The sequence below is a fragment of the Acomys minous genome (assembly GCF_964271855.1).
Source record: "Acomys minous genome assembly, chromosome: 14".
Taxonomy (NCBI): domain Eukaryota; kingdom Metazoa; phylum Chordata; class Mammalia; order Rodentia; family Muridae; genus Acomys; species Acomys minous.
In genome coordinates, this window is record NC_140496.1 from 46,626,015 (window position 1) to 46,651,865 (window position 25,851).

At 43.1% G+C, this 25,851-nt stretch overlaps 1 protein-coding gene across 1 annotated transcript in view; it reads right to left on the reverse strand.

Annotated features, from left to right (window-relative positions):
- GYPA (glycophorin A (MNS blood group)) overlaps nucleotides 1–20,428 on the reverse strand; it is a 38,924-nt gene extending 18,496 nt beyond the window's left edge. Inside the window, exons 1-5 of the mRNA XM_084755906.1 lie at nucleotides 20,391–20,428; nucleotides 13,120–13,200; nucleotides 7,786–7,866; nucleotides 7,337–7,429; nucleotides 1,790–1,870 (exon numbers count right to left, since the gene is read on the reverse strand). Of these exons, the coding sequence (XP_084612032.1) occupies nucleotides 1,790–1,870; nucleotides 7,337–7,429; nucleotides 7,786–7,866; nucleotides 13,120–13,180 (316 nt within the window). The 5' untranslated portion in view covers nucleotides 13,181–13,200; nucleotides 20,391–20,428. The remainder of the gene's footprint in view (nucleotides 1–1,789; nucleotides 1,871–7,336; nucleotides 7,430–7,785; nucleotides 7,867–13,119; nucleotides 13,201–20,390) is intronic.
- Between the last annotated feature and the right edge of the window lie 5,423 nt (nucleotides 20,429–25,851).

Below are 25,851 nucleotides of genomic sequence, written 5' to 3' on the forward strand. Positions count from 1 at the left end.
GAACCACTGACTTCCACAGGAAGCAGGGCGTGGAAAGGTGAAAGTGGGGAGAGCAAAGGCAACTTTCAGACAAGACACCACACAGACTCTATCCCAGCCCAGAAAGGGCGCCATGGCTATCAGTTCTCTAAATGTCATGGCCAGTGTCTGAATGCAAACACTCACCATGTCATGGTTGAATGTTTGTCAGTGGTCTCCCCCTCCCCCCTCCCCCTGCCCCCCTCCCGATTTCTCACCTGCAGCACTTTCCTCCAGTTCTCTTGTTGCCCCAACAGAGTCAACCTTCCCCTAACCAGTCTGCACCACAGAATTGTTTTCCCTGACACCCCACACAAGCACAGCTGAAGTCTCCTGCTCTGGTTACGAGTAATTGTCTCATGTGACAGAGTATCACACAACCAAGCACTTGGATATATTTTGCAATTCCCCAGGACTGAGAGTTCTGGACAGTGGGAAAAAAAATCCCTAAAATAAAGGTCCAGTAAAGCTTGTCTTCTCTTTCTTTGGGGCTAAGGATGTGGGCTTGGGAATTCACCAGACTTGTCGCTCACCACTTACATGCATTCTTAAGCAAGCGACTCAATTTCTTTGTTTTCCAGTTTTATATTTTCAGAAAAAACGAGAATTATAATTTTTAAGTCTCTGGGCTGTTGTTAGACTTTTTAACTACTGCATAAAAATGAACAGTGCCCCTGTCCCCGGCCCGGGTGTCATTATATACACATGTCACATGGCACTGTGTCTACACGGGCTCTACGTGTCTTCCGGTTGACATCATCCTGTTGGCTTCATGCTGAAGTCACCCCTCACTGACACTGTTAGTTGGACCCATGAGCACAATAATTAGGTCTAAGCATTTGGCCTAATTTCTCTCCTTTGGCTTTTGAAAACCATTGCTTTCATTCATCCTAGTAGATGCTTCTCAGTTCTCCCAGCTCACTCCCAATCCTGAAGGCACACAGCAGCATCCTTCTCAGCCTCTAGTTTAAAGGCAGAGACAGAGAGAGACAGGGAGGGGGAAAGGGGGCGAGGAAGGGAGGGATGGAGAGGAAAGACACAGACACAGAGAGGAGAGAGAGAGAGAGAGACAGAGAGAGAGAGAGAGAGAGAGAGAGAGACAGAGAGAGAGAGAGAGAGAAAGAGAGAGAGAGAGAGAGAGAGAGACAGAGACAGAGAGAGAGACAGAGACAGAGACAGAGACAGAGACACAGAGATAGAGACAGAGACAGAGACAGAGAAATTGTACAAGCAAATGTACCACCCTTATCTCAACCCCCAGCTTGGCTTATGGCTATCAGTTTGCAGGCACTGGGCTCTGCCTGGCTGTCTGCCTGTGCTCTTACCTACCTCCTACTTAATCCGCACAGAAACACTGTGGGACAAATAGGAGTGGCTTCCTTTTAAGATTAATGACATGGAGGTCCGTCAAGCCAATTCATTCAAGGTCTGTAGAGGAGTGGGGACAGCCCATGTGAGCCAGTTTGGTTTGCCCCAGACTTTTTCTGGCCTCCTGCTTCACTCCTGGTTCCCTTTATTTGTGACTTCACTTCCTCCTCTTTCTGGTCACATGAATCATTTGAGTACTTTCCTAGTTTTAATTTCTTTGATACACAGCAGTGTGATTTCTGTGCACTACCCCAAGGCCAGAGCGCCCGTGCAACAGGTACCTCCCCACTTGGCTTGCATTTCTTAGTGTTGTACACTTTCCCTAAAGTCACCAATCAGACCCCATCAAGGAATCTGCATCACAGCATTGACTCTGGTGCAACCAAGTGAAAAGATAACAAACCTATGGCCTTTGGTGGTGGCACGGAGAGTGCAGGAGTAACAGCTGTTTCGTTAGAGGACATCGCATACAGCGTAGTGGTGTCTGTACAAAACAGAAGCCGAGAAAAGGAATGAACATGACATGACTGGGTGCTCTGGAAAGAACACAGCCCAAGGCAGTTTCACCAACCACACCAGTTGGTGGCAGCTTCAGAGCATCTGCACCTCAGAGGTATGGAGACGAAGGTGAGTGCGCTCGGGAGCGGTCACACCTCTAGTGACCCATCACAGACAACAAGCTTTGACTTTGGATCTCACCAAACTTAGATTTCATGGACATCTTAGGCACAGGATCAACGATATCACAGACGGTGTAGAATCTGAGACATCTTCACAACTTGGGGGACCTGCAGGGGGCCACACGTCTGTCTCACAGCTCTCGAGATGAAAGAGATGGAGCAGTGGAGGGAAAGTGGAGGGAAAGGCTGCAGGGACAGCTGGCACCACCCAGTGTGGGCTGCCTGTGGATGTGGACTTCATCCTACATGACAGTTCTAGTGGGGGAGAACCACTGTCAGTTGCACGCAGGAAAAGGAGAATAAAGAGAACACGCCCAGAGAGCTGCATGGAGGAATCCCTCCTTGTGGCCAAGAATGTTCTGGATAAGCAGTTGGCTTGCAGACAAGTCACCCCTCCTTACAGAAGTCCTTATCACACCTTAACATTACCTTTACTGAAGACCTGTCCATTTAAATTGCTCGAGTGTAAAAGAAGGCAGAGATGGGGCACAAACAAAACATAAGGAGAGCACCTGGCTGTGCCCTAGTCAGGACTGAGGGACAGACCAGACTGACTTTATACAACAGTCACGTGTCATCAAATTCTGTTCTTTTGTCTCCATTGGCCCTTATATAAAGGCCGTTCTTAAGGGAACCCACTTATGGGCTTTAAAGCCCATGAGACACCCAAACTTTATTCAAAGCCCATATAAGCCATTGGCCATTTGGCTCTTGTTCAACTTTATCTATTGCATATATGATCCATTAGGACATAAAGGTATCCAATGGAACAATGGCCAAATAGACTATAAGGTTTTTTCATATGTAAAGGAGGATAAGAACAAGTAAATGTGTATATATGTTATACTTCTTATGTATTTTACTTTATGTATTTATTTATATGTTCGTATGTGTGTGGGAGCATGCCATGAGCCACAGTTGTGTGTGTGTGTGTGTGTGTGTGTGTGTGTGTGTGTGTGTGTTAGCCAAAAGACACACTATGGGATTCTGGGGATCAGATGTTCAGATATAAGGCATTAAGCTTGGCAGCAAACACCTGTACTTGAAAAGGATGAGGAGGATTGTTTTCATATAAGATGCATTACAAAATGTAGGTAAATATGGAACATTATTGCTCCTAAACACTGCAGCATGGACTGTGAACAAAGGAGAAACTGGCATAAATATGGCAGCAAAACTTAAGAGCTTTCTTCGATTGTGACAAGCCAAGAAAAAAAACCTATGAACTACATCTGACTTGCATTCACAGATGATTCCATTATCTTTCTCATTTGCTCCTAAGTAAGTGAGCATATGTTTGTCATCATGCCTGCTCATGTTGCCATGCTAAATAAGTTTTGTAAGGACACTGTTGCATTGCATGACAGAAGGATTTCTAGATCTGCACCCAAAGACTATTCAGGGAGGAAGGCAAAAGGGTGAATGAACTTCTATAGTATTTTTTTTCCTAGTAAGCTAAAATGTCAGTGTCATGATTCATTGTCCTGGTGGCATCAAATAGATTGTGATGTTCATCTTGTTTTGTATGTTTTAATTTAACTTCTTTCATTTTGAGTGGTGAATATAATCATGATGTGACTGGCCGCATGAAAGAGTTGTTCTCGGATTAAAGAATATGATCCATATTATGAAAGCTAAAACGTTATCAGGCTTGTCTTATGGGTTTAGAGGCAGCTTGATAGCTGTACTCACAGGGGAAGGCAGGCTGTCAACCTTTACTAAAGGCTTCAGCTAATGAGGAAAGAAAAGCAGAAGACATTCACATTGTAAGAGGAAGACCCAAGCCTGGGATATTGACAAAGAAAGCAACACAAGATATTCCCTGAGCGCATAGACTGGGGTTGAATTACCTACATCCAAAGAAAGCCAACCAAGGACTAAGGGCGCTTGGCCAATTGTCTCTGCATCTTTTATCACTGACTAATGAGGTTGTAAATAGTGTACACATCATACCGTTGTTGACCACTTTAAGTGAGCATGTGTGTACAGTGTGTTTTTTCAGAATGGAAAAGTTGATCTTAAAATGCACATGGAATTAATAGATCCAAAAAGTCAAAGAATAGTTCAAGAACACAATTTGATGATTGACATTTCCTGAGTTCAAAACTCAGGACAAAAAAGGAAACAAAAAGAAAAATTCCAGTATTTAGAGTGTGGGATTACCCTAGTGATAGACATAAAGATCAGTGAGCTAGTGCTTAGAGTCTAGAAGTCAATTTATATCTGTGGCTAACTGATTTTCAAAGGAGATTGGAGACCATTCAATGGAAAAAAGTAATATTTTCAATAACTGGGATATTCACATGCAAAGAGGTAAAGTACTTTTGCTTCCTATCATATAAGAACATTAACTCAAAATAATTATGATATATAAATAATTAAGATACATATATATGGTATGTGTATATATACTAATGAAACTATTATATAGAATATATATTGAAACTATGTGTAAAAATTAAAACTATAAGATTACTCTAGAAGAAAATGTACAAATGTATTTTTATAACCTTGAATTGGGAAATGGTTCTTCAGATATGGCATCACAAACAAAAGAGATAAAGTAGAAAATAGAGTTCATAAAATGCATTAAAAGGACAGTATCCAAAGTAAAAAAAAAAAAGCTTCTTGCCTGGGAGGAAATATTTTCAAGTTATGTATCTGATTAGATGACATCTAGAATATACAGAGTTCTCACAACTCTGCCACAACAATATTTAAATATGTAAAAATATTTAAACAGACATTTTCACCCAAAGAACACATAAAATGAAAATGGCCAACAACTGTGTTAAAAGACATTAAGCATCATCACTAGTTATCAGGAAATGCAAAGAAGAACCAGCATGAAACTCAGGGCCACACCTGCTGGAATGGCGGTCTGCCAAAAAGGGTGTAGTGGCTTAATATGTTTCATGTTTATGACCAGAAACAGTCATGCATATCCGATCGAACATGTTTATGACTGAACAGTCATGCACAACCTTCACATCCTGTTGGGAGAGAAGTAAACAGTGCAGGTTCTGTGGGGGAAAGTCTGGGGGCCACTCAGCAAACAAAATGCACTATCTATGACTCAATAACTCTACCTCTGTGAGTATTAATACGAGTGTCCCCCAAAATAATAAGACTAGTCATGGCAGCCCAATTCACAATAGTCCAAATTCCTATTAAATGTGAGTGAACACTCACATTTCTATGAAATTTTTGCCAGTCAGTGAATGAATAATTAATTCACACAGTGGAATAACCTTCAGCCATAAAAGGAATAGATATTTCATGCTCCATCACTCACAGACTTTAAACATGCATCCTAAGAGAGACAAAGCCACAAAATGCTACCTGTTGTATGAACCTATTCATTTAAAATATGTAGATGATAGATAGATAGCAAAACAGATAGATCCACAGTAGTAGAAAGAAAATTAGTAGTTGCTGTGGTACTGTGGGCATGGGAGTGGGGAGCGACTGATAACGGAACTAAGATAGCTTTTTGGAGTAACGAAGATGTTCTGAAGCCAGACAGCAGTGATGAATATACAGCACTCTGGGCAGAACCAACACTTATGATGGCAAAAATGGTGAATCAGACTCATCTCATGCCAATTAAAAAAAATGGGAGGGAGGGAGGAATGGGAGGATACAAGGGATGAGATAACAATTGAGATGTAATATGAATAAATTAATAAAATATATTAAAAAAACAAAAAATTGAAGTGACTGTTTATTTTTTGCGGGGAATAAGACATTGGTTGAGTGGGGGGACACTATAGGGAAACTGTCTAGATTTGCATACCAACTTCTCTGCTCACTGGCTTCTGGTAACTTTTCAAAGGCTTTAAACTGCCGTTTTTCTCATCTGCATGTGGAATAGTGACTGCACTGAACTTGCAGCATGAAGGGCAACAACCACACCAAAGGCTCCAGGTAGGGCTTGGCTCAGGATTCAGCAAGAGCTCTTTACAAAGTCTCATGTCCTTGTTACAAATGCACACCGTGTTTAAATGCGCATGGTAACCCTGTTCAACCAAAATCAACAGACACCAGATAGTTGCTGTGATGCTGCTTTTGTAGCCTTGGATACAAAGTGCCAAGGGGTTTGTAACAACATTGGGCATGTAGGATTGCTACCTGCAAGGAAACTCCTTGGCAACATGGACCAAGTGAGGGCCTAGTTTGGAGCATGGGGACGTGGGGGAGTGGGGGGGGGGAGCTCTAGGCACAAAGGCTAGGGCTACTCACAGCTGATCTCAATTAACCTGGACTTGAAGAAACACAGCTAAGCAAAAACCCCTTTTCCTTACGTCCACCTGCACCGCCAAGCACGGAATTCCCTGAGTTGGGTGGGTTTGGTTTCCTTTCTTCTGTCAAATTCATGGCTTAAACTGAACAATGCCTTTGTTCTATAGACCTTAGAGGAAGCTAGGGCCAATTGCTGATCTAAAACACTTCAGGACATATGCAAGGAGGAGGAAGAGGAGGAGGAGGAGGAGGAGGAGGAGGAGGAGAAGGAGGAGGAGGAACTCCCTTCCCAGATCTTCTTCTGAGGTGAGCATTGGGCAAGGACACAGAGGCGGGCAGCTAGGCAAGACTTTCCGGGTGGCATTCACAGCCGTGAGTTAGGCACTGGCTAGAATGTCAGCTCTCTCTGGAGATAAGGGAGAAGTCATCAAGCAGTCGGGTGGCCTGGTGTCTTTATCTACAGCCACTTTTCTGATACTCTTAGTTACAGGAGGTGTGGCAGCTAGGGATGTGGGAACGCATTCCTACTTCACAGTAGAAACAACCTCGCCCCCCGCCCCCCCGAAAAACTGAGACAAGCAATGCTACCGAGGCTTGTCTCCCCGAGCCTCCCCTACTGTGTCCTTTGAGAGCCAGCTTTACCATGCGTGCACCTCTAAGCAGATTTTAATAACCACGACACAGTGAGCAGTGTCGTGTGACATATGCTTCCTAAGAAGCAGGGACTGTGTTTGTTCAGTTTGATTTTCTAAACCTTTTCAATGTTTTGTCAGTGTGTGATGTGACTGGTTCTTTTTGCAGGAAAAAAAATCTGCTCAGTAAGAAGTGCTGGAGGGGTGTGTGTGTGTGTGGGGGGAATTCAGGAGCTTACTCCCCCAGGCAATGGTGGGACTGTTCGATTAAAAAAAAAAGTCAATTTGTTGACCCCTGAAGATGTTGCAGATACACCTTACTGGAGATTCAGATAAAATACCCATGGCTACAAAGCTATTATGTAAAAAAAAAAAAAAAAAAATCACAGAACCTACTTAATCCTTGCAGTGGTGCAGCTGAAGGTGTCAGGGGCGTCCTGGCTGATGCTTCAGTCGAAGTCATAGGAGTGGGTGATGTGTGAAGAACGCCTGCATAGAAAAGAAAAGGAAGGGAAACTAGTTAAAACGAGCCTCCTGCAGCCCACAGGGAGCTGCCATCTCACCCCAGCTAGAACGGATATTTTTTTAAAACAGGTTTATTTCTTTTTGTTTTATGGGAATGCATGCTTGCTTGCAATATGTGTGTGTGTGTGTGTGTGTGTGTGTGTGTGTGTGTGTATACCTGGCGCCCCTGGAAGCCAGAAATGCCATTAGCTTCCCTAGAACTGGAGTTGCAGACAGTTTTGAGCTGCTGTATGGGTGCTGGAGACTGAACCCACGTCCTCCAGAAGAGCAACAAGTGCTCTTAACCATGCAAAGGTGTTATGCAGAGACATGGGTCCTACCAAGTCCTAGCGACGACGTCGAGCGGTCTTCTTGGTGATCTAGGGTTGAAGGTATAAGGCGGGTGGTGGCCAGAGAATTACCTGTAAAGAAAAGGCAGGGAAGATGTTTCAAATGCGCTTCCCACTGTTTCTAGAGGGGAACGAGATCTGTCAACTAACTGCTCACCTGGCAGGAGACTATAATACAGAACGCATGAGGAACTCCTATCCTTAAAAACAGGACAATTTTTAAAATAGGAAAATGATCTGAACACATACTTTGTGGGGGAAAAAAAAAAAGGAGTGGTCAAGGGTATGTGGAGGATTGCCAGTCACTACCAGGAAATCGCCGTCTCATTCCAGCTAGAATTGCTATTTTACAAAGATTTATTTATATTTATTTTATGAGTACACATGTTTTCCTTCATGTATGTATGTGCACCAACCAAGGACCATGCATGGTGGATGCTCTGCTCAGACATAGTCCATAGGCAACACAGTCTCCTTGTGGGTCCCATAATATGAGGAGCAGGGGCTGTCTCTGACATGGACTCTGGGGCCCAGTCCTTGATCGCTTTCCCCCTGGCAGGGCAGCCTTGCCAAGCCACAGAGGAAGAGGAGGCACGCAGTCCAGATGAGACTTGATAGGCTGAAATCAGGTGGTAGGGGAACATGGCTCCCCTTTTCTGAGGATTAGGGGAGAGGGGAAAGGAATGAGGGAGGGAGGGTGGGGTCAGGAGGCAGCAAGGGAGGGGCTACACTGGCATGTAAAGTGAACAAATTATAAAACAACAACAACAACAACAACAAAAAATCAAACCAAACCAAACCAAAACAAAAAAAAAAAGAAAGAAAAAAAAAAGTGTTGAACACTTGGATTAAATCTGACTTTTATAAAGAGTTTGTAGGGATGTGAATTCCCAGTCACTGTGAAGACAGCATGGAGTTCTCTCCAGACACATCACATCGCCGTTCTAATAGTGGCTGCATATTGAAAAGAACACAAAATCATGACACCAAAGATCCCCACCCAGCATGCTCACGGCAGCGCTACGCATGTGCACTGAGGTATGGAAGTAGCCTAGGGCTGGCAGCACACGGTGAGCAGACAGTGTGTGTGTGGTACTATCCACCCGTATAATCAGCTTTGCTCTCTATGTCGTACTGCGGGAGAGGAAAAAAACAGAGCACTGCGAACTGTGTCGTTTGAAAAAACAAACAAACAAACAAACAAACAAAAAACCAAACCAAACCAAACCAAACATCTCGATAGAACCTTGCGTGCTTATAGAAAAACGCGTTAATTAATACTTCATAATTTTGGGCACGTTTAATCTTTAAAAAGTTTAAATTTTGACAGTAACCCTGTGGGAAGCTGGAACTTTGCGTTTCTGAGTCACATGATGAGTTAGCCTCTGACCAGAACCCCAGAGTTCAGATGCCAAGTTCAGTAACCATGGACCAGAGTTGTGGGTATTCTGCACTGGTGGGGAGAACCACAAACTCTTTGATGGTTTGAACACTGTAAGAGAAGACAGTGTCTTAGTGTGCCAGTCAAAGGATGTGGAATGGACCACTGAGTCACAGGTTTTCGAGAGAAGCAGCACAAACCACCTACAAATGGGTAAATGACGTCTAGTGAGGTTTAGCTACACAGCCAGCAATGTTTAAAAGCCGAGTCCCAGTTACACTCCGGGTCACCTGTGTCCTAAGCATTTGATGTGTTGCTGCACACACGCTGATAGGATGACAAATATTTTTTACAAACTTTAGCATATTGGGAGCAATAGTGTTCCAGTTGGCCACAGAGGTGTACACCTGTAATCCCAGCACTCGGGGAGGGAAAAGCAGGTGGATTTCTGTGAGTTCGAGGCCAGCCCGGTCTACAAAGCCAGTCCAAGACACTCAGGGCTACACAAGGAAACTCAATCTCGAAAAGTCAGAATAGAAAAGAAAAAAAAAAAGTGTAGGGTTTTTACCTGCTTGGTCACACAGCCCTCTCCACCAGTCAGATGTGACTTGTGAGGTTGTGGTGAAGTTCTGTCCATCTTTTCTCCCACATGGAATATGGACACTGACCAAATAGCGAGGCAGAGTTGAAAACCGTAGGGTAAAGAGATAGGGCCACAGCGAACCATGCCAGTCTGTGGCTGCTGCAAGGGCAGCAGGCGTGGGGCTGGTTACAGTGGAGGTGGGAAAGATATGGCCGAAGGTGCGTCGAGACTGAGATAGCAACGGTCTTTACTTATTTTTTAAAAATATGATGTCAGTTAATTAGTGGGAAGAGGACTCAGCATGTTTTTATAAGATGAAGAGACTTTTCTCAAATGTCCACGATTGATTAAAAAATTACAAAAATAGAACTTAGGGGGGGGGAAAAGATCAAATTATGCATTGCTACTTCCAAAGTTAAAAAAAACGTTATTATTTCAAAATCAAGAATATTTGCTTTTATCATTGAAGTTAATAACATATATTTTCTCTCTCTCTCTGTCTCTCTCTCTATCTTCCTAAGACAGGGTATCTCTGTGTAGCCCTGGCTGTCCTGGACTTGTTTTGTAGATCAGGCTGGCCTCGAACTCATAGAGATTTCCTTGTCTTTGCCTCCTGAGTGCTGGGCTTACAGGCATGCGCCACCGTGCCTGGCTAATATATTCACTTTTTAACATGGACCTTTGTCAATTTTTACATATTTAAAATGAAAACCCTACAATTTAAAAATGGAATGGTTGTCAACTCATTACAACACCAATATACCTGGCTCAAAAAAAAAGGTGTTGAATGGGTTCCATTCCTGAAAAATCAAAATTTCAAAGTTAATCAGAGTAAGTAGGATATGCTTTACAAAAAAAATCTGGAACTAGAGGATTTCCCCATTTCTTTTTGAGATTATAATTTAATTACATTTCTTTCTTCCCTTTTCTCCCCCTCAAATCTCCAATGGACCCCTCCCCACTGCCTTCCAAATGTATGACCTCATTGTTTTTTAAAACACACATATATGTGTATATACATTCATATTCCTAAATATAACTTGTTCAGTCTGTATAGTGTAACTGTATGTATGTTTTCAGAGAACTATAGGCAACTGAAGAAGGCGGGGAATGGGAGGGAAGGCCTTCCGCAGGGAAAAGCACACCACTTGGTTGCTGAAAGGCTTTCTTTTTCTTAACCACTTTTTTTTGGGGGGGGGCTATCCACCTTTCACACTAACGTGTTTGTGTTGGTTGAGTGAGTGTTTGAACACTTGGCTCTCAGCAGTAGAATTCTCAGTGTGGATATGGGGAGTACGGCACTGATGGCAGGCTTTGCCCCTTCCTAATGCATCTGTGGGCTTCGTTGCAGTCACAGATGCGCTTTCTCCATGCTGCCCCTCTCCCCCACCTCAACCTCATGGACTCTCCCCTGGGAGCATAAACAAGCATAACACGTTCTTCTGTAAGTTCTTTTTGGTGATGGTGCTTTGTATTAGCAACAGAGAAGTAACTAATACGGTGTATTAGGAAATGCATCGTTCTTTCCAGTAGTGATTTCAGTGTGGACTTTTGTTATCCAGTAAATATTCATGGTGAAAACTGCCTCGCCAGCTCCTTAACTGAGAGGAAGGTGTGAGGAGCTACTTAGAGGAACCACTGACTTCCACAGGAAGCAGGGCGTGGAAAGGTGAAAGTGGGGAGAGCAAAGGCAACTTTCAGACAAGACACCACACAGACTCTATCCCAGCCCAGAGAGGGCGCCATGGCTATCAGTCCTCTAAATGTCATGGCCAGTGTCTGAATGCAAACACTCACCATGTCATGGTTGAATGTTTGTCAGTGGGCTCCCCCTCCCCCCTCCCTCTGCCCCCCCTCCCGATTTCTCACCTGCAGCACTTTCCTCCAGTTCTCTTGTTGCCCCAACAGAGTCAACCTTCCCCTAACCAGTCTGCACCACAGAATTGTTTTCCCTGACACCCCACACAAGCACAGCTGAAGTCTCCTGCTCTGGTTACGAGTAATTGTCTCATGTGACAGAGTATCACACAACCAAGCACTTGATATATTTTGCCATTCCCCAGGACTGAGAGTTCTGGACAGTGGGAAAAAAAATCCCTAAAATAAAGGTCCAGTAAAGCTTGTCTTCTCTTTCTTTGGGGCTAAGGATGTGGGCTTGGGAATTCACCAGACTTGTCGCTCACCACTTACATGCATTCTTAAGCAAGCGACTCAATTTCTCTGTTTTCCAGTTTTTTATTTTCAGGGAAAATGAGAATTATAATTTTTAAGTCTCTGGGCTGTTGTTAGACTTTTTAACTACTGCATAAAAATGAACAGTGTCCCTGTCCCCGGCCCGGGTGTCATTATACACACATGTCACATGGCACTGTGTCTACACGGGCTCTACGTGTCTTCTGGTTGACATCATCATGTTGGCTTCATGCTGAAGTCACTCCTCACTGACACTGTTATTTGGGCCCATGAGCACATTAATTAGGTCTAAGCATTTGGCCTAATTTCTCTCCTTTGGCGTTTGAAACCCATTGCTTTCATTCATCCTAGTAGATGCTTCTCCGTTCTCCCAGCTCACTCCCAATCCTGAAGGCACACAGCAGCATCCTTCTCAGCCTCTAGTTTAAAGGCAGAGACAGAGAGAGACAGGGAGGGGGAAGGAGGGCGAGGAAGGGAGGGATGGAGAGGAAAGACACAGACACAAGAGAGAGAGAGAGAGAGAGAGAGAGAGAGAGAGAGAGAGAGAGAGAGAGACAGAGACAGAGACAGAGACAGAGACAGAGACAGAGACAGAGACAGAGACAGAGACAGAGAGAAATTGCACAAGCAAATGTACCACCCTTATCTCAACCCCCAGCTTGGCTTATGGCTATCAGTTTGCAGGCACTGGGCTCTGCCTGGCTGTCTGCCTGCGCTCTTACCTACCTCCTACTTAATCTGCAGAGAAACACTGTGGGGCAAATAGGACTGGCTTCCTTTTAAGATTAATGACATGGAGGTCCGTCAAGCCAATTCATTCAAGGTCTGTAGGGGAGTGGGGACAGCCCACATGAGCCAGTTTGGTTTGCCCCAGACTCTTTCTGGCCTCCTGGTTCACTCCTGGTTCCCTTTATTTGTGACTTCACTTCCTCCTTTTTCTGGTCACGTGAATCATTTGAGTACTTTCCTAGTTTTAATTTCTTTGATACACAGCAGTGTGATTTCTGTGCACTACCCCAAGGCCAGAGCACCCATGCAACAGGCACCTGCCCACTTGGCTTGCATTTCTTAGTGTTGTACACTTTCCCTAAAGTCACCAATCAGACCCCATCAAGGAATCTGCATCACAGCATTGACTCTGGTGCAACCAAGTGAAAAGATAACAAACCTATGGCCTTTGGTGGTGGCACGGAGAGTGCAGGAGTAACAGCAATTTCATTAGAGGACATCGTATACAGTGTGGCAGTGTCTGTACAAAACAGAAGCCGAGAAAAGGCATGAACATGACATGACTGGGTGCTCTGGAAAGAACACAGCCCAAGGCAGTTTCACCAACCACACCAGTTGGTGGCAGCTTCAGAGCATCTGCACCTCAGAGGTATGGAGACGAAGGTGAGTGCGCTCGGGAGCGGTCACACCTCTAGTGCCCCATCACAGACAACAAGCTTTGACTTTGGATCTCACCAAACTTAGATTTCATGGACATCTTAGGCACAGGATCAACGATACCACAGACAGTGTAGAATCTGAGACATCTTCACAACTTGGGGGACCTGCAGGGGGCCACACATCTGCCTCACAGCTCTCGAGATGAAAGAGATGGAGCAGTGGAGGGAGAGTGGAGGGAAAGGCTACAGGGACAGCTGGCACCACCCAGTGTGGGCTGCCTGTGGATGTGGACTTCATCCTACATGAGAATTCTAGTGGGAGAGAACCACTGTCAGTTGCACGCAGGAAAAGGAGAATAAAGAGAGCACGCCCAGAGAGCTGCATGGAGGAATCCCTCCTTGTGGCCAAGAATGTTCTGGATAAGCAGTTGGCTTGCAGACAAGTCACCCCTCCTTACAGAAGTCCTTATCACACCTTAACATTGCCTTTACTGAAGACCTGTCCATTTAGATTGCTTGAGTGTAAAAGAAGGCAGAGACGGGGCACAAACAAAACATAAGGAGAGCACCTGGCTGTGCCCTAGTCAGGACTGAGGGACAGAACAGACTGACTTCATACAACAGTCACGTGTCATCAAATTCTGTTCTTTTGTCTCTGTAGGCCCTTATATAAAGGCCGTTCTTAAGAGAACCCAAAGGCTATGTATCTGAAGTTCTCTAGGGCCATTTTTCTCTAATCAGTCTCTTTGGTTATGGAACCCAATTATCAGGGTTCTTAGATCTTCTGAGATGGTTCTATCATGCAGTCAAGGTACGGCATGCCTGCACTAATGAGCCATGATGTTCCCGTTATGTTTTGAAATGGATCTGCCTTGCTGTCTCTTTATGAATACGTCATTGCCACAGAACTCATGGGCTTTAATAGCCCATGAGACACCCAAACTTTATTCAAAGCCCATATAAGCCATTGGCCAGTTGGCTCAACTTTATCTATTGCATATATGATCCATTAGGACATAAAGGTATCCAATGGAACAATGGCCAAATAGGCTATACGGTTTTTTCATATGTAAAGGAGGATAAGAACAAGTAAATGTGTATATATGTTATACTTCTTATGTATTTTACTTTATGTGTTTATTTATATGTGCGAATGTGTGTGGGGGCATGCCATGAGTCACAGTTGTGTGTGTGTGTGTGTGTGTGTGTGTGTGTTAGCCAAAAGACACACTATGTGGATTCTGGCGATCAGATGTTCAGATATAATGCATTAAGCCTGGCAGCAAACACCTGTACTTGAAAAGGATGAGGAAGATTGTTTTAATAAAAGATGCATTACAAAATGTAGGTAAATATGGAACATTATAGCTCCTAAACGCTGCAGCATAGACTGTGAACAAAGGAGAAACTGGCATAAATATGGCAGCAAAACTTAGGAGCTTTCTTCAATTGTGACAGGCCAAGAAAAAAAAAACCATGAACTACATCTGACTTGCATTCACAGATGATTCCATTATCTTTCTCATTTGCTCCTAAGTAAGTGAGCATATGTTTGTCATCATGCCTGCTCATGTTGCCATGCTAAATAAGTTTTGTAAGGATACTGTTGCATTGCATGACAGAAGGATTTCTAGATCTGCACCCAAAGACTATTCAGGGAGGAAGGCAAAAGGGTGAATGAACTTCTATAGTATTTTTTTCCTAGTAAGCTAAAATGTCAGTGTCATGTTTCATTGTCCTGGTGGCATCAAACAGATTGTGATGTTCATCTTGTTTTGTATGTTTTAATTTTAACTTCTTTCATTTTGAGTGGTGAATATAATCATGATGTGACTGGCCGCATGAAAGAGTTGTTCTCAGATTAAAGAATATGATCCATATTATGAAAGCGTAAAACGTGATCAGGCTTGTCTTATGGGTTTAGAGGCAGCTTGATAGCTGTACTCACAGGGGAAGGCAGGCTGTCAACCTTTACTAAAGGCTTCAGCTAATGAGGAAAGAAAAGCAGAAGACATTCACATTGTGAGAGGAAGACCCAAGCCTGGGATATTGACAAAGAAAGCAACACAGGATATTCCCTGAGCGCATAGACTGGGGTTGAATTACCTGCATCCAAAGAAAGCCAACCAAGGACTAAGGGCGCTTGGCCATTTGTCTCTGCATCTTTTATCACTGACTAATGAGGTTGTAAATAGTGTACACATCATACCATTGTTGACCACTTTAAGTGAGCATGTGTGTACAGTGTGTTTTTTCAGAATGGAAAAGTTGATCTTAAAATGCACATGGAATTAATAGATCCAAAAAGTCAAAGAATAGTTCAAGAACACAATTTGATGATTGACATTTCCTGAGTTCAAAACTCAGGACAAAAAAGGAAACAAAAAGAAAAATTCCAGTATTTAGAGTGTGGGATTACCCTAGTGATAGACATAAAGATCAGTGAGCTAGCGCTTAGAGTCTAGAAGTCAATTTATATCTGTGGCTAACTGATTTTCAAAGGAGATTGGAGACCATTCAATGGAAAAAAGTAATCTTTTCAATAACTGGGATATTCACATGCAAAGAGGTAAAGTACTTTTTCTTCATATCATATAAGAACATTAACTCAAAATAATTATGATATATAAATAATTAAGATACGTATATATGGCATGTGTATATATACTTAATGAAACTATTATATAGAATATATATTGAAACTATGTGTAAAAATTAAAACTATAAGATTACTCTAGAAGAAAATGTACAAATGTATTTTTATAACCTTGAATTTGGAAATGGTTCTTCAGATATGGCATCACAAACAAAAGAGATAAAGTAGAAAATAGAGTTCATAAAATGCGTTAAAAGGACAGTATCCAAAGTAAAAAAAAAAAATGCTTCTTGCCTGGGAGGAAATATTTTCAAGTTATGTATCTGATTAGATGACATCTAGAATATACAGAGTTCTTACAACTCTGCCACAACAATATTTAAATATGTAAAAATATTTAAACAGACATTTTCACCCAAAGAACACATAAAATGAAAATGGCCAACAACTGTGTTAAAAGACATTAAGCATCATCACTAGTTATCAGGAAATGCAAAGAAGAACCAGCATGAAACTCAGGGCCACACCTGCTGGAATGGCGGTCTGCCAAAAAGGGTGTAGTGGCTTAATATGTTTCATGTTTATGACCAGAAACAGTCATGCATATCCGATCGAACATGTTTATGACCGAACAGTCATGCACAACCTTCACATCCTGTTGGGAGAGAAGTAAACAGTGCAGGTTCTGTGGGGGAAAGTCTGGGGGCCACTCAGCAAACAAAATGCACTATCTATGACTCAATAACTCTACCTCTGTGAGTATTAATATGAGTGTCCCTCAAAATAATAAGACTAGTCATGGCAGCCCAATTCACAATAGTCCAAATTCCTATTAAATGTGAGTGAACACTCACATTTCTATGAAATTTTTGCCAGTCAGTGAATGAATAATTAATTCACACAGTGGAATAACCTTCAGCCATAAAAGGAATAGATATTTCATGCTCCATCACTCACAGACTTTAAACATGTATCCTAAGAGAGACAAGGCCACAAAATGCTACCTGTTGTATGAACCTATTCATTTAAAATATGTAGATGATAGATAGATAGCAAAACAGATAGATCCACAGTAGTAGAAAGAAAATTAGTAGTTGCTGTGGTACTGTGGGCATGGGAGTGGGGAGCGACTGATAACGGGACTAAGATAGCTTTTTGGAGTAACGAAGATGTTCTGAAGCCAGACAGCAGTGATGAATATACAGCGCTCTGGGCAGAACCAACACTTATGATGGCAAAAATGGTGAATCAGACTCATCTCATGCCAATTAAAAAAAAATGGGAGGGAGGGAGGAATGGGAGGATACAAGGGATGAGATAACAATTGAGATGTAATATGAATAAATTAATAAAATATATTAAAAAAACAAAAAATTGAAGTGACTGTTTATTTTTTGCGGGGAATAAGACATTGGTTGAGTAGGGGGACACTATAGGGAAACTGTCTAGATTTGCATACCAACTTCTCTGCTCACTGGCTTCTGGTAACTTTTCAAAGGCTTTAAACTGCCGTTTTTCTCATCTGCATGTGGAATAGTGACTGCACTGAACTTGCAGGATGAATGGCAACAACCACACCAAAGGCTCCCAGTGGGGCTTGGCTTAGGATTCAGCAAGAGCTCTTTACAAAGTCTCATGTCCTTGTTACAAAAGCACACCTTGTTTAAATGCGCATGGTAACCCTGTTCAACCAAAATCAACAGACACCAGATAGTTGCTGTGATGCTGCTTTTGTAGCCTTGGATACAAAGTGCCAAGGGGTTTGTAACAAAATTGGGCATGTAGGATTGCTACCTGCAAGGAAACTGCTTGGCAACATGGACCAAGTGAGGGCCTAGTTTGGAGCATGGGGAGGTGGGGGAGTGGGGGGGGGGAGCTCTAGGCACAAAGGCTAGGGCTACTCACAGCTGATCTCATTTGACCTGGACTTGAAGAAACACAGCTAAGCAAAAACCCCTTTTCCTTACGTCCACCTGCACCGCCAAGCACGGAATTCCCTGAGTTGGGTGGGTTTGGTTTCCTTTCTTCTGTCAACTTCATGGCTTAAACTGAACAATGCCTTTGTTCTATAGACCTTAGAGGAAGCTAGGGCCAACTGCTGATCTAAAACACTTCAGGACATATGCAAGGAGGAGGAAGAGGAAGAGGAGGAGGAGGAGGAGGAGGAGGAGGAGGAGGAGGAGGAACTCCCTTCCCAGATCTTCTTCTGAGGTGAGCACTGGGCAAGGACACAGAGGCGGGCAGCTAGGCAAGACTTTCCGGGTGGCATTCACAGCCGTGAGTTAGGCACTGGCTAGAATGTCAGCTCTCTCTGGAGATAAGGGAGAAGTCATCAAGCAGTCGGGTGGCCTGGTGTCTTTATCTACAGCCACTTTTCTGATACTCTTAGTTACATTAGGTGTGGCAGCTAGGGACGTGGGAACGCATTCCTACTTCACAGTAGAAACAACCCCCCCCCCCCGAAAAACTGAGGCAAGCAATGCTACCGAGGCTTGTCTCCCCGAGCCTCCCCTACTGTGTCCTTTGAGAGCCAGCTTTACCATGCGTGCACCTCTAAGCAGATTTTAATAACCACGACACAGTGAGCAGTGTCGTGTGACATATGCTTCCTAAGAAGCAGGGACCGTGTTTGTTCAGTTTGATTTTCTAAACCTTTTCAATGTTTTGTCAGTGTGTGATGTGACTGGTTCTTTCTGCAGGAAAAAAAAAATCTGCTCAGTAAGAAGTGCCAGGCCACAGAGGAAGAGCAGGCACGCAGTCCAGATGAGACTTGATAGGCTGAAATCAGATGGTAGGGGAACATGGCTCCCCTTTTCTGAGGATTAGGGGAGAGGGGAAAGGAATGAGGGAAGGAGGGTGGCGTCAGGAGGCAGCAAGGGAGGGGCTACACTGGCATGTAAAGTGAACAAATTATAAAACAACAACAACAAAAAAACCCAAAAAAACAAAACAAAACAAAACAAAAAAAAAAAAAAAAAAAGAAAGAAAATAAAAAAAAGTGTTGAACACTTGGATTAAATCTGACTCTTATAAAGAGTTTGTAGGGATGTGAATTCCCAGTCACTGTGAAGACAGCATGGAGTTCTCTCCAGACATATCACATCGCCATTCTAATAGTGGCTGCATATTGAAAAGAACACAAAATCATGACACCAAAGATCCCCACCCAGCATGCTCACGGCAGCGCTACGCATGTGCACTGAGGTATGGAAGCAGCCTAGGGCCGGCAGCACACGGAGAGCAGACAGTATGTGTGTGGTACTATCCACCCGTATAATCAGCTTTGCTCTCTATGTCGTACTTGCCATAGCGAGTGCCTACTTTGCTGGCACTCACCAATGCTTGTTACGATGATAACTCGTACCTAATATGCAATGGCTCTTATACTTAATACACTTCGAACAACTTTTGCCTCGTGTAAGGTGCTGGGATGACCTTGCGTTAGTATTTTGCTCAGCCCTTCAGCTGGTACTACAAGGCAGGAACCAGCTGTGTACATTTTACAGATGAGGGTGAGAGACTTGCCAACGATTTGCCTCCTGCTTTCCAGATGTTTAGATTTAAACCCAGTTCTGCTGTTACTTGCGTTCCATCTGCCGTGGAGTCTGGAGTTTATCCCTGTCCCCACAGAAAGCTCATCGCATCCCCACTGCTTACCCTGACTCAGGGCGCAGCTATGCCTATGGGCGAGACACGTTTCACCCAGCCGCCTCTGCCTGTTCCTCATCCACTGCCTGGGCCCTGTGTTTCTAGCATAGAATTAGCATGTTTGAGAGAACATTGCTTAAAAAGCCCCCAGAAGGAGGCCCCAAATAAGGCTACTTTAAAATACACGGAATTTACTTTGATAAACACACTAGTTCAGATTCACACCAGCCAAAAGCACCTAAACCAATTAGAAAGCTTTTTTGCCTGCTTAGTATTTTTTTTTTCTCTTTCCTAGTAACCGTTCCACAGAGAGAAACCCCCTCACAGTTTCAGAGTTCATCCTCTCAGCTTGTCTCTTCTCATCAGGAGAAACTGGGTCAGCTGCCTTCAGAAAAGGAAAGGCTGCAGATCTACCTTAACCCTCACTACGAACTTCAGCTTTGAAATACGTCTCTTCCCGGCCCAAACAAAGCAACGCGTTCGTTTGTGTGAAGATATTACTTACACTCGAAGCAATTCCTTTCATGCTTTCTAGCCTTAGAAGCAAAGAAGTTTCTCATACTAGGAGACTGTTGTTCAGCCACAAATGGGGGGCTGCCTCGTGCCACTCCTGTCCTTAGCTCCAATCGCCAGCGGAATCCTAATAAAACCCACCCACCCACCCACCAGACGGCAATTTTTTTTTTTTTTTTTTACAGTACACTCATTCATCGGTTCAGTTAGGTAAGAAAACCAACGTTGGGCGACCCACCGTTTAAACAAGCGCACTGTCAATAACACACCATCAACCTGAAAGTGCTCACTCACCTGTTAGTGCCTCACCGGTTGTGCTCCCATTCCTACTGGCCCAGTCAGCTCAGTCAGGAAGGTTAAGTGGTACACCCTGGCCCTGCCTACTTGCCAGTATCTCTCAGGCCCACCTTCCTCTGGCCTCTATCAGTTGATACACATTGGCTGGCATTTAAAAGATGCAACATTATTTAGTGCCTGTTAATAATGATAACCTCTGCCTAACTGAGAGGACGAGAATATAATTTTTAAAAAATCTTCGTTTCGAAGAATTTGCCTGCTGGGCTAAATTTACTTTATGTAAACGGAGTGGATAAAGGCAGCTGTAGGAGCCCCTGGAGAGATAAGCCGCAGAGGGATGGGCAGGGGCTAGACTGTTGTAGAATAGGACGGCTTCTAATGTGGGCGTCCGTGTGGTCTAGTAAGAAAGTGAGTTCTTGATCGTGAATAGGGTGCACTTGAGAACTTTACTCAACGTTTGAGGGCTCAGGGGTCTGGGAGAGCTTTCAGATTTGTTACAACTCAAACAGTAATGAAAGAAATACAAGGCATGGGAGGCTGGAGAGATGGTTCAGAGGTTAAGAGCACCAGCTGCTCTTCCTAAAGGTCCTGAGTTCAATTCCCAGCAGCCACATGGTGGCTCACAACCACCTATGAGATCTGGTGCCCTCTTCTGGTGTACACGCAGACAGGACATTGTATACATAATAAAGAAATCTTAAACACACACACAGACACACACACACACAGACACACACACACAGACACACACACACACAGACACACACACAGACACACAGACACACACACACACACAGACACACACACACACAGACACACACACAGACACACACACAGACACACACACACACACACACACACACACACACACACACACACACACACACACACACACACACACCAAGAGAAATCCTTCAGGAAAGTGGAATTCGAACTGAACTCCAGCGTCCAAGCGGCTGTAAAAGCAGTCCGTAGGTCTGCTTTAAAATGCACTGTTAGTTACTCAGTAAGCCTGTGTCAGTCCCTCAAATAACAAAAGTAAACCCTAGAAAGCAAACCCAAACCCCGCCTTAAGGCAGATTAGAAGGAAGGTGTGCCTCTGCTAAGGAGATCGCCTTTTATAGCAAGCAGGGCCGTGGCACGTACACACCCCAGGCTCAGGACACAGGCGAGCAAGGGATGCTTTGAAGGTCTGTGGAAGTCAGCCCTGACACTGACCATGAGCTAATAGAGAGTTCCTTCAGAGGGACTTGTTGATGCGTCCTACCCGGATTAAAGAAACGCAAAAGTCTGGTAGCTTCTCAGAATGGAAATTAGAAGTCAACCCCAGTTTCACCAAAGGGTGCGTGTTAATGGAGCCACATGGCGACCTCTAGTGGCTGGTCTGCAGAATAGAAACGAAATGTGAAAAATTCAGCTGGAAACAAATATTACCTTACACGTTTTCTTTTCCTCCGTGGTCTTCACCGCTCAGGAGTTATCATCAGACCGTACCCATGACTTACATCACGCAACGGTGTAAGGCAAACACAACTGTCTTTTGAGGATTTTGAGTCAGTGTCTGAGTCAGTTATGTTTGCGACGTTCGGCCATCAATTTGTTGGTTCGGTATGCACCTGGCTACTTTTCCTCGAGTGTTATTGGGCAAGTCCCTGCGATGACATACAGGAACAGGAAATACAGTGTTGGAGGGGTGGAAAATAGCTTGGCTCAGTGAACCCAGACAAATATCTATCTTACTCGGTTTAGCCATTCATTTCTGCCTACCAATATCTGCCAAGCTACCCCTGGTTCGGATAGTTCCTGCAGATGGGTCCTTGATGACTTCATCAGCCAGGGCAGATTTTTATGTTTTACAGGGAGTGCCACAGAAGAAGGGACAGGAAAGCTGAGAGATGGTTGTTTGTCCTAACGGCCTGTTTGCTACCATGTTCCTTTAGTATGTCCAACCTGCGTGGCCAGAATACTGTTAAGTACTTCCTGGTTTTGTTTTCTTCGTTTCGATACTTTTTTAAACTTAAGGAGGCACAATGTCATACGTATGTGATGCTCAAAATGACCCAGTTAGAGAGGAGGTGGGACAACACTTTTGAGAAAACCAGGCAGTGGACTAGAACTTGTCTTTGCTCAGAAGGAGGTATATTTCTATTAAAAACCAAGGTAGTAAATGGAAATGCCAGACTCTCCTTTGCTGTAGCTCAGCTCAGCCCTAAACTGTTGAGTCACCTGTTTTGAGCTGCTGGCCTACCTTCCTTTTACCTCCCAAGTGCTGGGATTATAGGTATGTGCCTCCCTGTCTGGCTTTAAATATCTTTATTTTCTTCAGGGTTGTTGTTGTTATTGTTGTTGTTTTGTTTTGTTTTTTTGTTTTTGTTTTTGGTACTGGGGTAATCTTAGTCTCAAGCTGCTAGGAAGATGCATGCAGCACACGAGACACATACAGAGGCAGCCACAGCACTGCATGCTGACTGGTATTCCGTAGTGATCAGAGGGCCCTATGGTTGTGGACAGGAGTGCGCAACTCAGACTTGGGGCTCAGCTCAGGAGAGCTTTCTTAGAGAAAGCAACAGGACCCAAAAGATGAGTGATCAGACCAAAGGAGAAGAAAGAAGATGGAAGGCAGAGAAAAGAGCATGAGGAACGACAGCACAAGTAATAATCTGGAGAGAGTGAGAGGAGATAGACAAGACAGATAGATGATAGTCAGACAGACAGATAGATGATAGTCAGACAGACAGATAGATGATAGTCAGACAGACAGACAGACAGATACATAGATATCTAGATGATAGATGTAAATAGAGATAGATAAATAGATGGATGATAGATGGATAGCGATAGACAGATAGATGGATGACAGATGATAGATAGACGATAGATGATAAATAGATAGATAGATAATATCTCTCTGTCTATGGCTATATAGCACCTCCCATGGGTAGGAGTTCCATACTAAATAATAAAAAGAAAGTGAGCTGAGCATCAGCATTCATATCTACCTATATCTCTATAACTATAACCACCTATATCTATATCATATATATCTATATCTGTCTGTTTATGTCTATTGTATCTATGTTTATATATCAATATCCATCTGTATCATCTATATCTTATCTATGTCTAGCTATATCTCTATTTATCTATTTATAGTTTATATCTATATTTTTTTTTACCTATAGAGAGATATAGATAGATACAGATAAATAGATATAGATAGAAAGATTTATCTATCTATCTATCTATCTATCTATCTATCTATCTATCTATCTATCTATCTCTACATGGCTGTCTGTCTGTCTCTGTGTCTGTTCCCAGGAGGGGTTAAGAGAGGAGGGGTCCATGTGGACATTTGAATGTGAGCAGCACATGCCATGAGCGGGAGTTGCATCCTGAATAGATGAAGAGTGCACTGAGCTTCAGCATTCAGCTCTCTGCTTCTTGGCTGTGGACATGGCTGCTGGACCTTTTCTCCATGACGGGCTTTATCTTTAGACCGTGAGCCTCAGCGACCCTCCACTCTCATTCTTTTTGCTACAACAATGTAAAAACTACCTGAGAGAGGTGCCGTGCTGACTGACCGTTGGGCTTATACAATTGTAAGGTTATTTTTTTAAAAATTATTATTACTATTATTAACTTTACATTTCTAGATGAAAACTAGAAACATAGTGCCTTTTTATTTGTTTTTCTTTTCTATCTAGAAATATTGATAAAATTTACATTTTAATTCTAATCATTTAAATATATCCTTTTGTATGTTCACATAACATAATTCTGCTAAATCTAATTGCAGTTTGTTTCTGTGTGTGTGTGTGTGTACCTCACATGACCACATGCATTTATTTGCCTTCTGCACTTGGGAGGACCCCAGTAAAATGCTTGATGAAGGATTCTAGTAGGCAACTCTGATCCAAAGGAAAGGTGTGTCACTTAAAGGAGAGATAAACCCGTTTTCATTACGATCCCAAGTGTGGGATCAGAATGGACTTGTGAGAGAACAGGTGAGGTTAATCTACTCAAAGACCAACCACCTCATGCAGGAGCTTGATTGTTGTCAGCTGAAAAAATCCCATGAACAGACTCTGGGAGGAGATATATAAACGAGCCCAGAACTGGAGGCAGGGCTTTTTGGAGACTTCAGATACTTTTGGCTGTTCATCACTCCACTTCCAGATGCTCCTAGAGAGAACCGCTCAAGGGAAGGCTTCAGGGCTCCGTCTAATGCTGAGCTTCTGGGTTCTGGTTACTCCAGGTTCCAGCAGAAGAAAACCTGCTGATTATGCCAGGAGAATTGCTTCTTGGAACTGATATCCTTACGGTTTTGTTATTGTGTTCCTTAATCCTCTTCCCTATTGTTTTGGTTAGTTGGGTTATAAGTGATATACGCTTGGTTAATAAGTTGTACCAAAACATATTGGTTAAGAAAATTGAGCCTACAATCTTCCTGAAAGATTTTTTTTTTAAAGACACATCTGCTTTATCTGTCATTCTGGTGGGGAATACCCATTTTTTTCTGTGCCCCATTAATTTAAAGGTTTTCATCCTTCTTTTGAACTGTAAAACAAATCAGTCTAGTTGTAGCAAGCTAACATTTTGTGTATGAGGTTGGACTTGGTGTGCTGACATAGAAAAGGTTCCTGCATTCAGAGAAACGCTGCCCTGTCATTTCCCTTTTGTACAATGTCTTGTCAAGTTTTGTTAACAAGTTCACTGTAGGCTCAGAAAGTGAAACAGTACGTGTGTGTGTGTGTGTGTGTGTGTGTGTGTGTGTTTGTGTGTGTGTGTGCTTGTGAACTGAGTTTGTAAAAGATTAACAATAATGGGCTGGAGAGATGGTTGAGAGCACTGGCTGCTCTTCTAGAGGACCTGGTTTGGTGGCTCAGAACCTTCTCTAACTCCAGTCCTAGGGGCTCTAATGTCTTCTGTTGGCCGTTGATTGACAATTTGTCCTGCCACAAAATAAAGCAGGGCAGTGGTTGCACAAAGCTTGTTGGAATAACCAACCAATGTCTGCCTCACTTGAGTTCCGTCTCATGGGTTTTTTGCTTTTTTAGGCATAGGTTTTGTTTGTGAGGAAAGTTTTGGTTTCTTTAAATATGAATGATCTTGTATTCTACAAATTACATTTTCGTTAACAAAATATATTTTAATTTCTGAGTTTCCTCTGTGTGATTTTTGAGGCATATTCCACTTTATCTAAGTCATCAGATTCATTTCATTTCTGTAAAATTCCTCCTGTACTGTGTTTTTTCATTTCTGATATTGGTTATTGCTATTTTCTATCAAGCTTCCTAAATAACTTTGAAGAATCAACACCGGGCTTTATTCAATTTCTCTCCTGACCTTCACTTTCTCCATTTGCAGCCACTTTATGTTTATCACATCCCCCTTCATTCTTTACCTCTAACTTGATGTTTTTTTTTCCTAGCTTATGAAGAAGAAAGTTTAATCATCA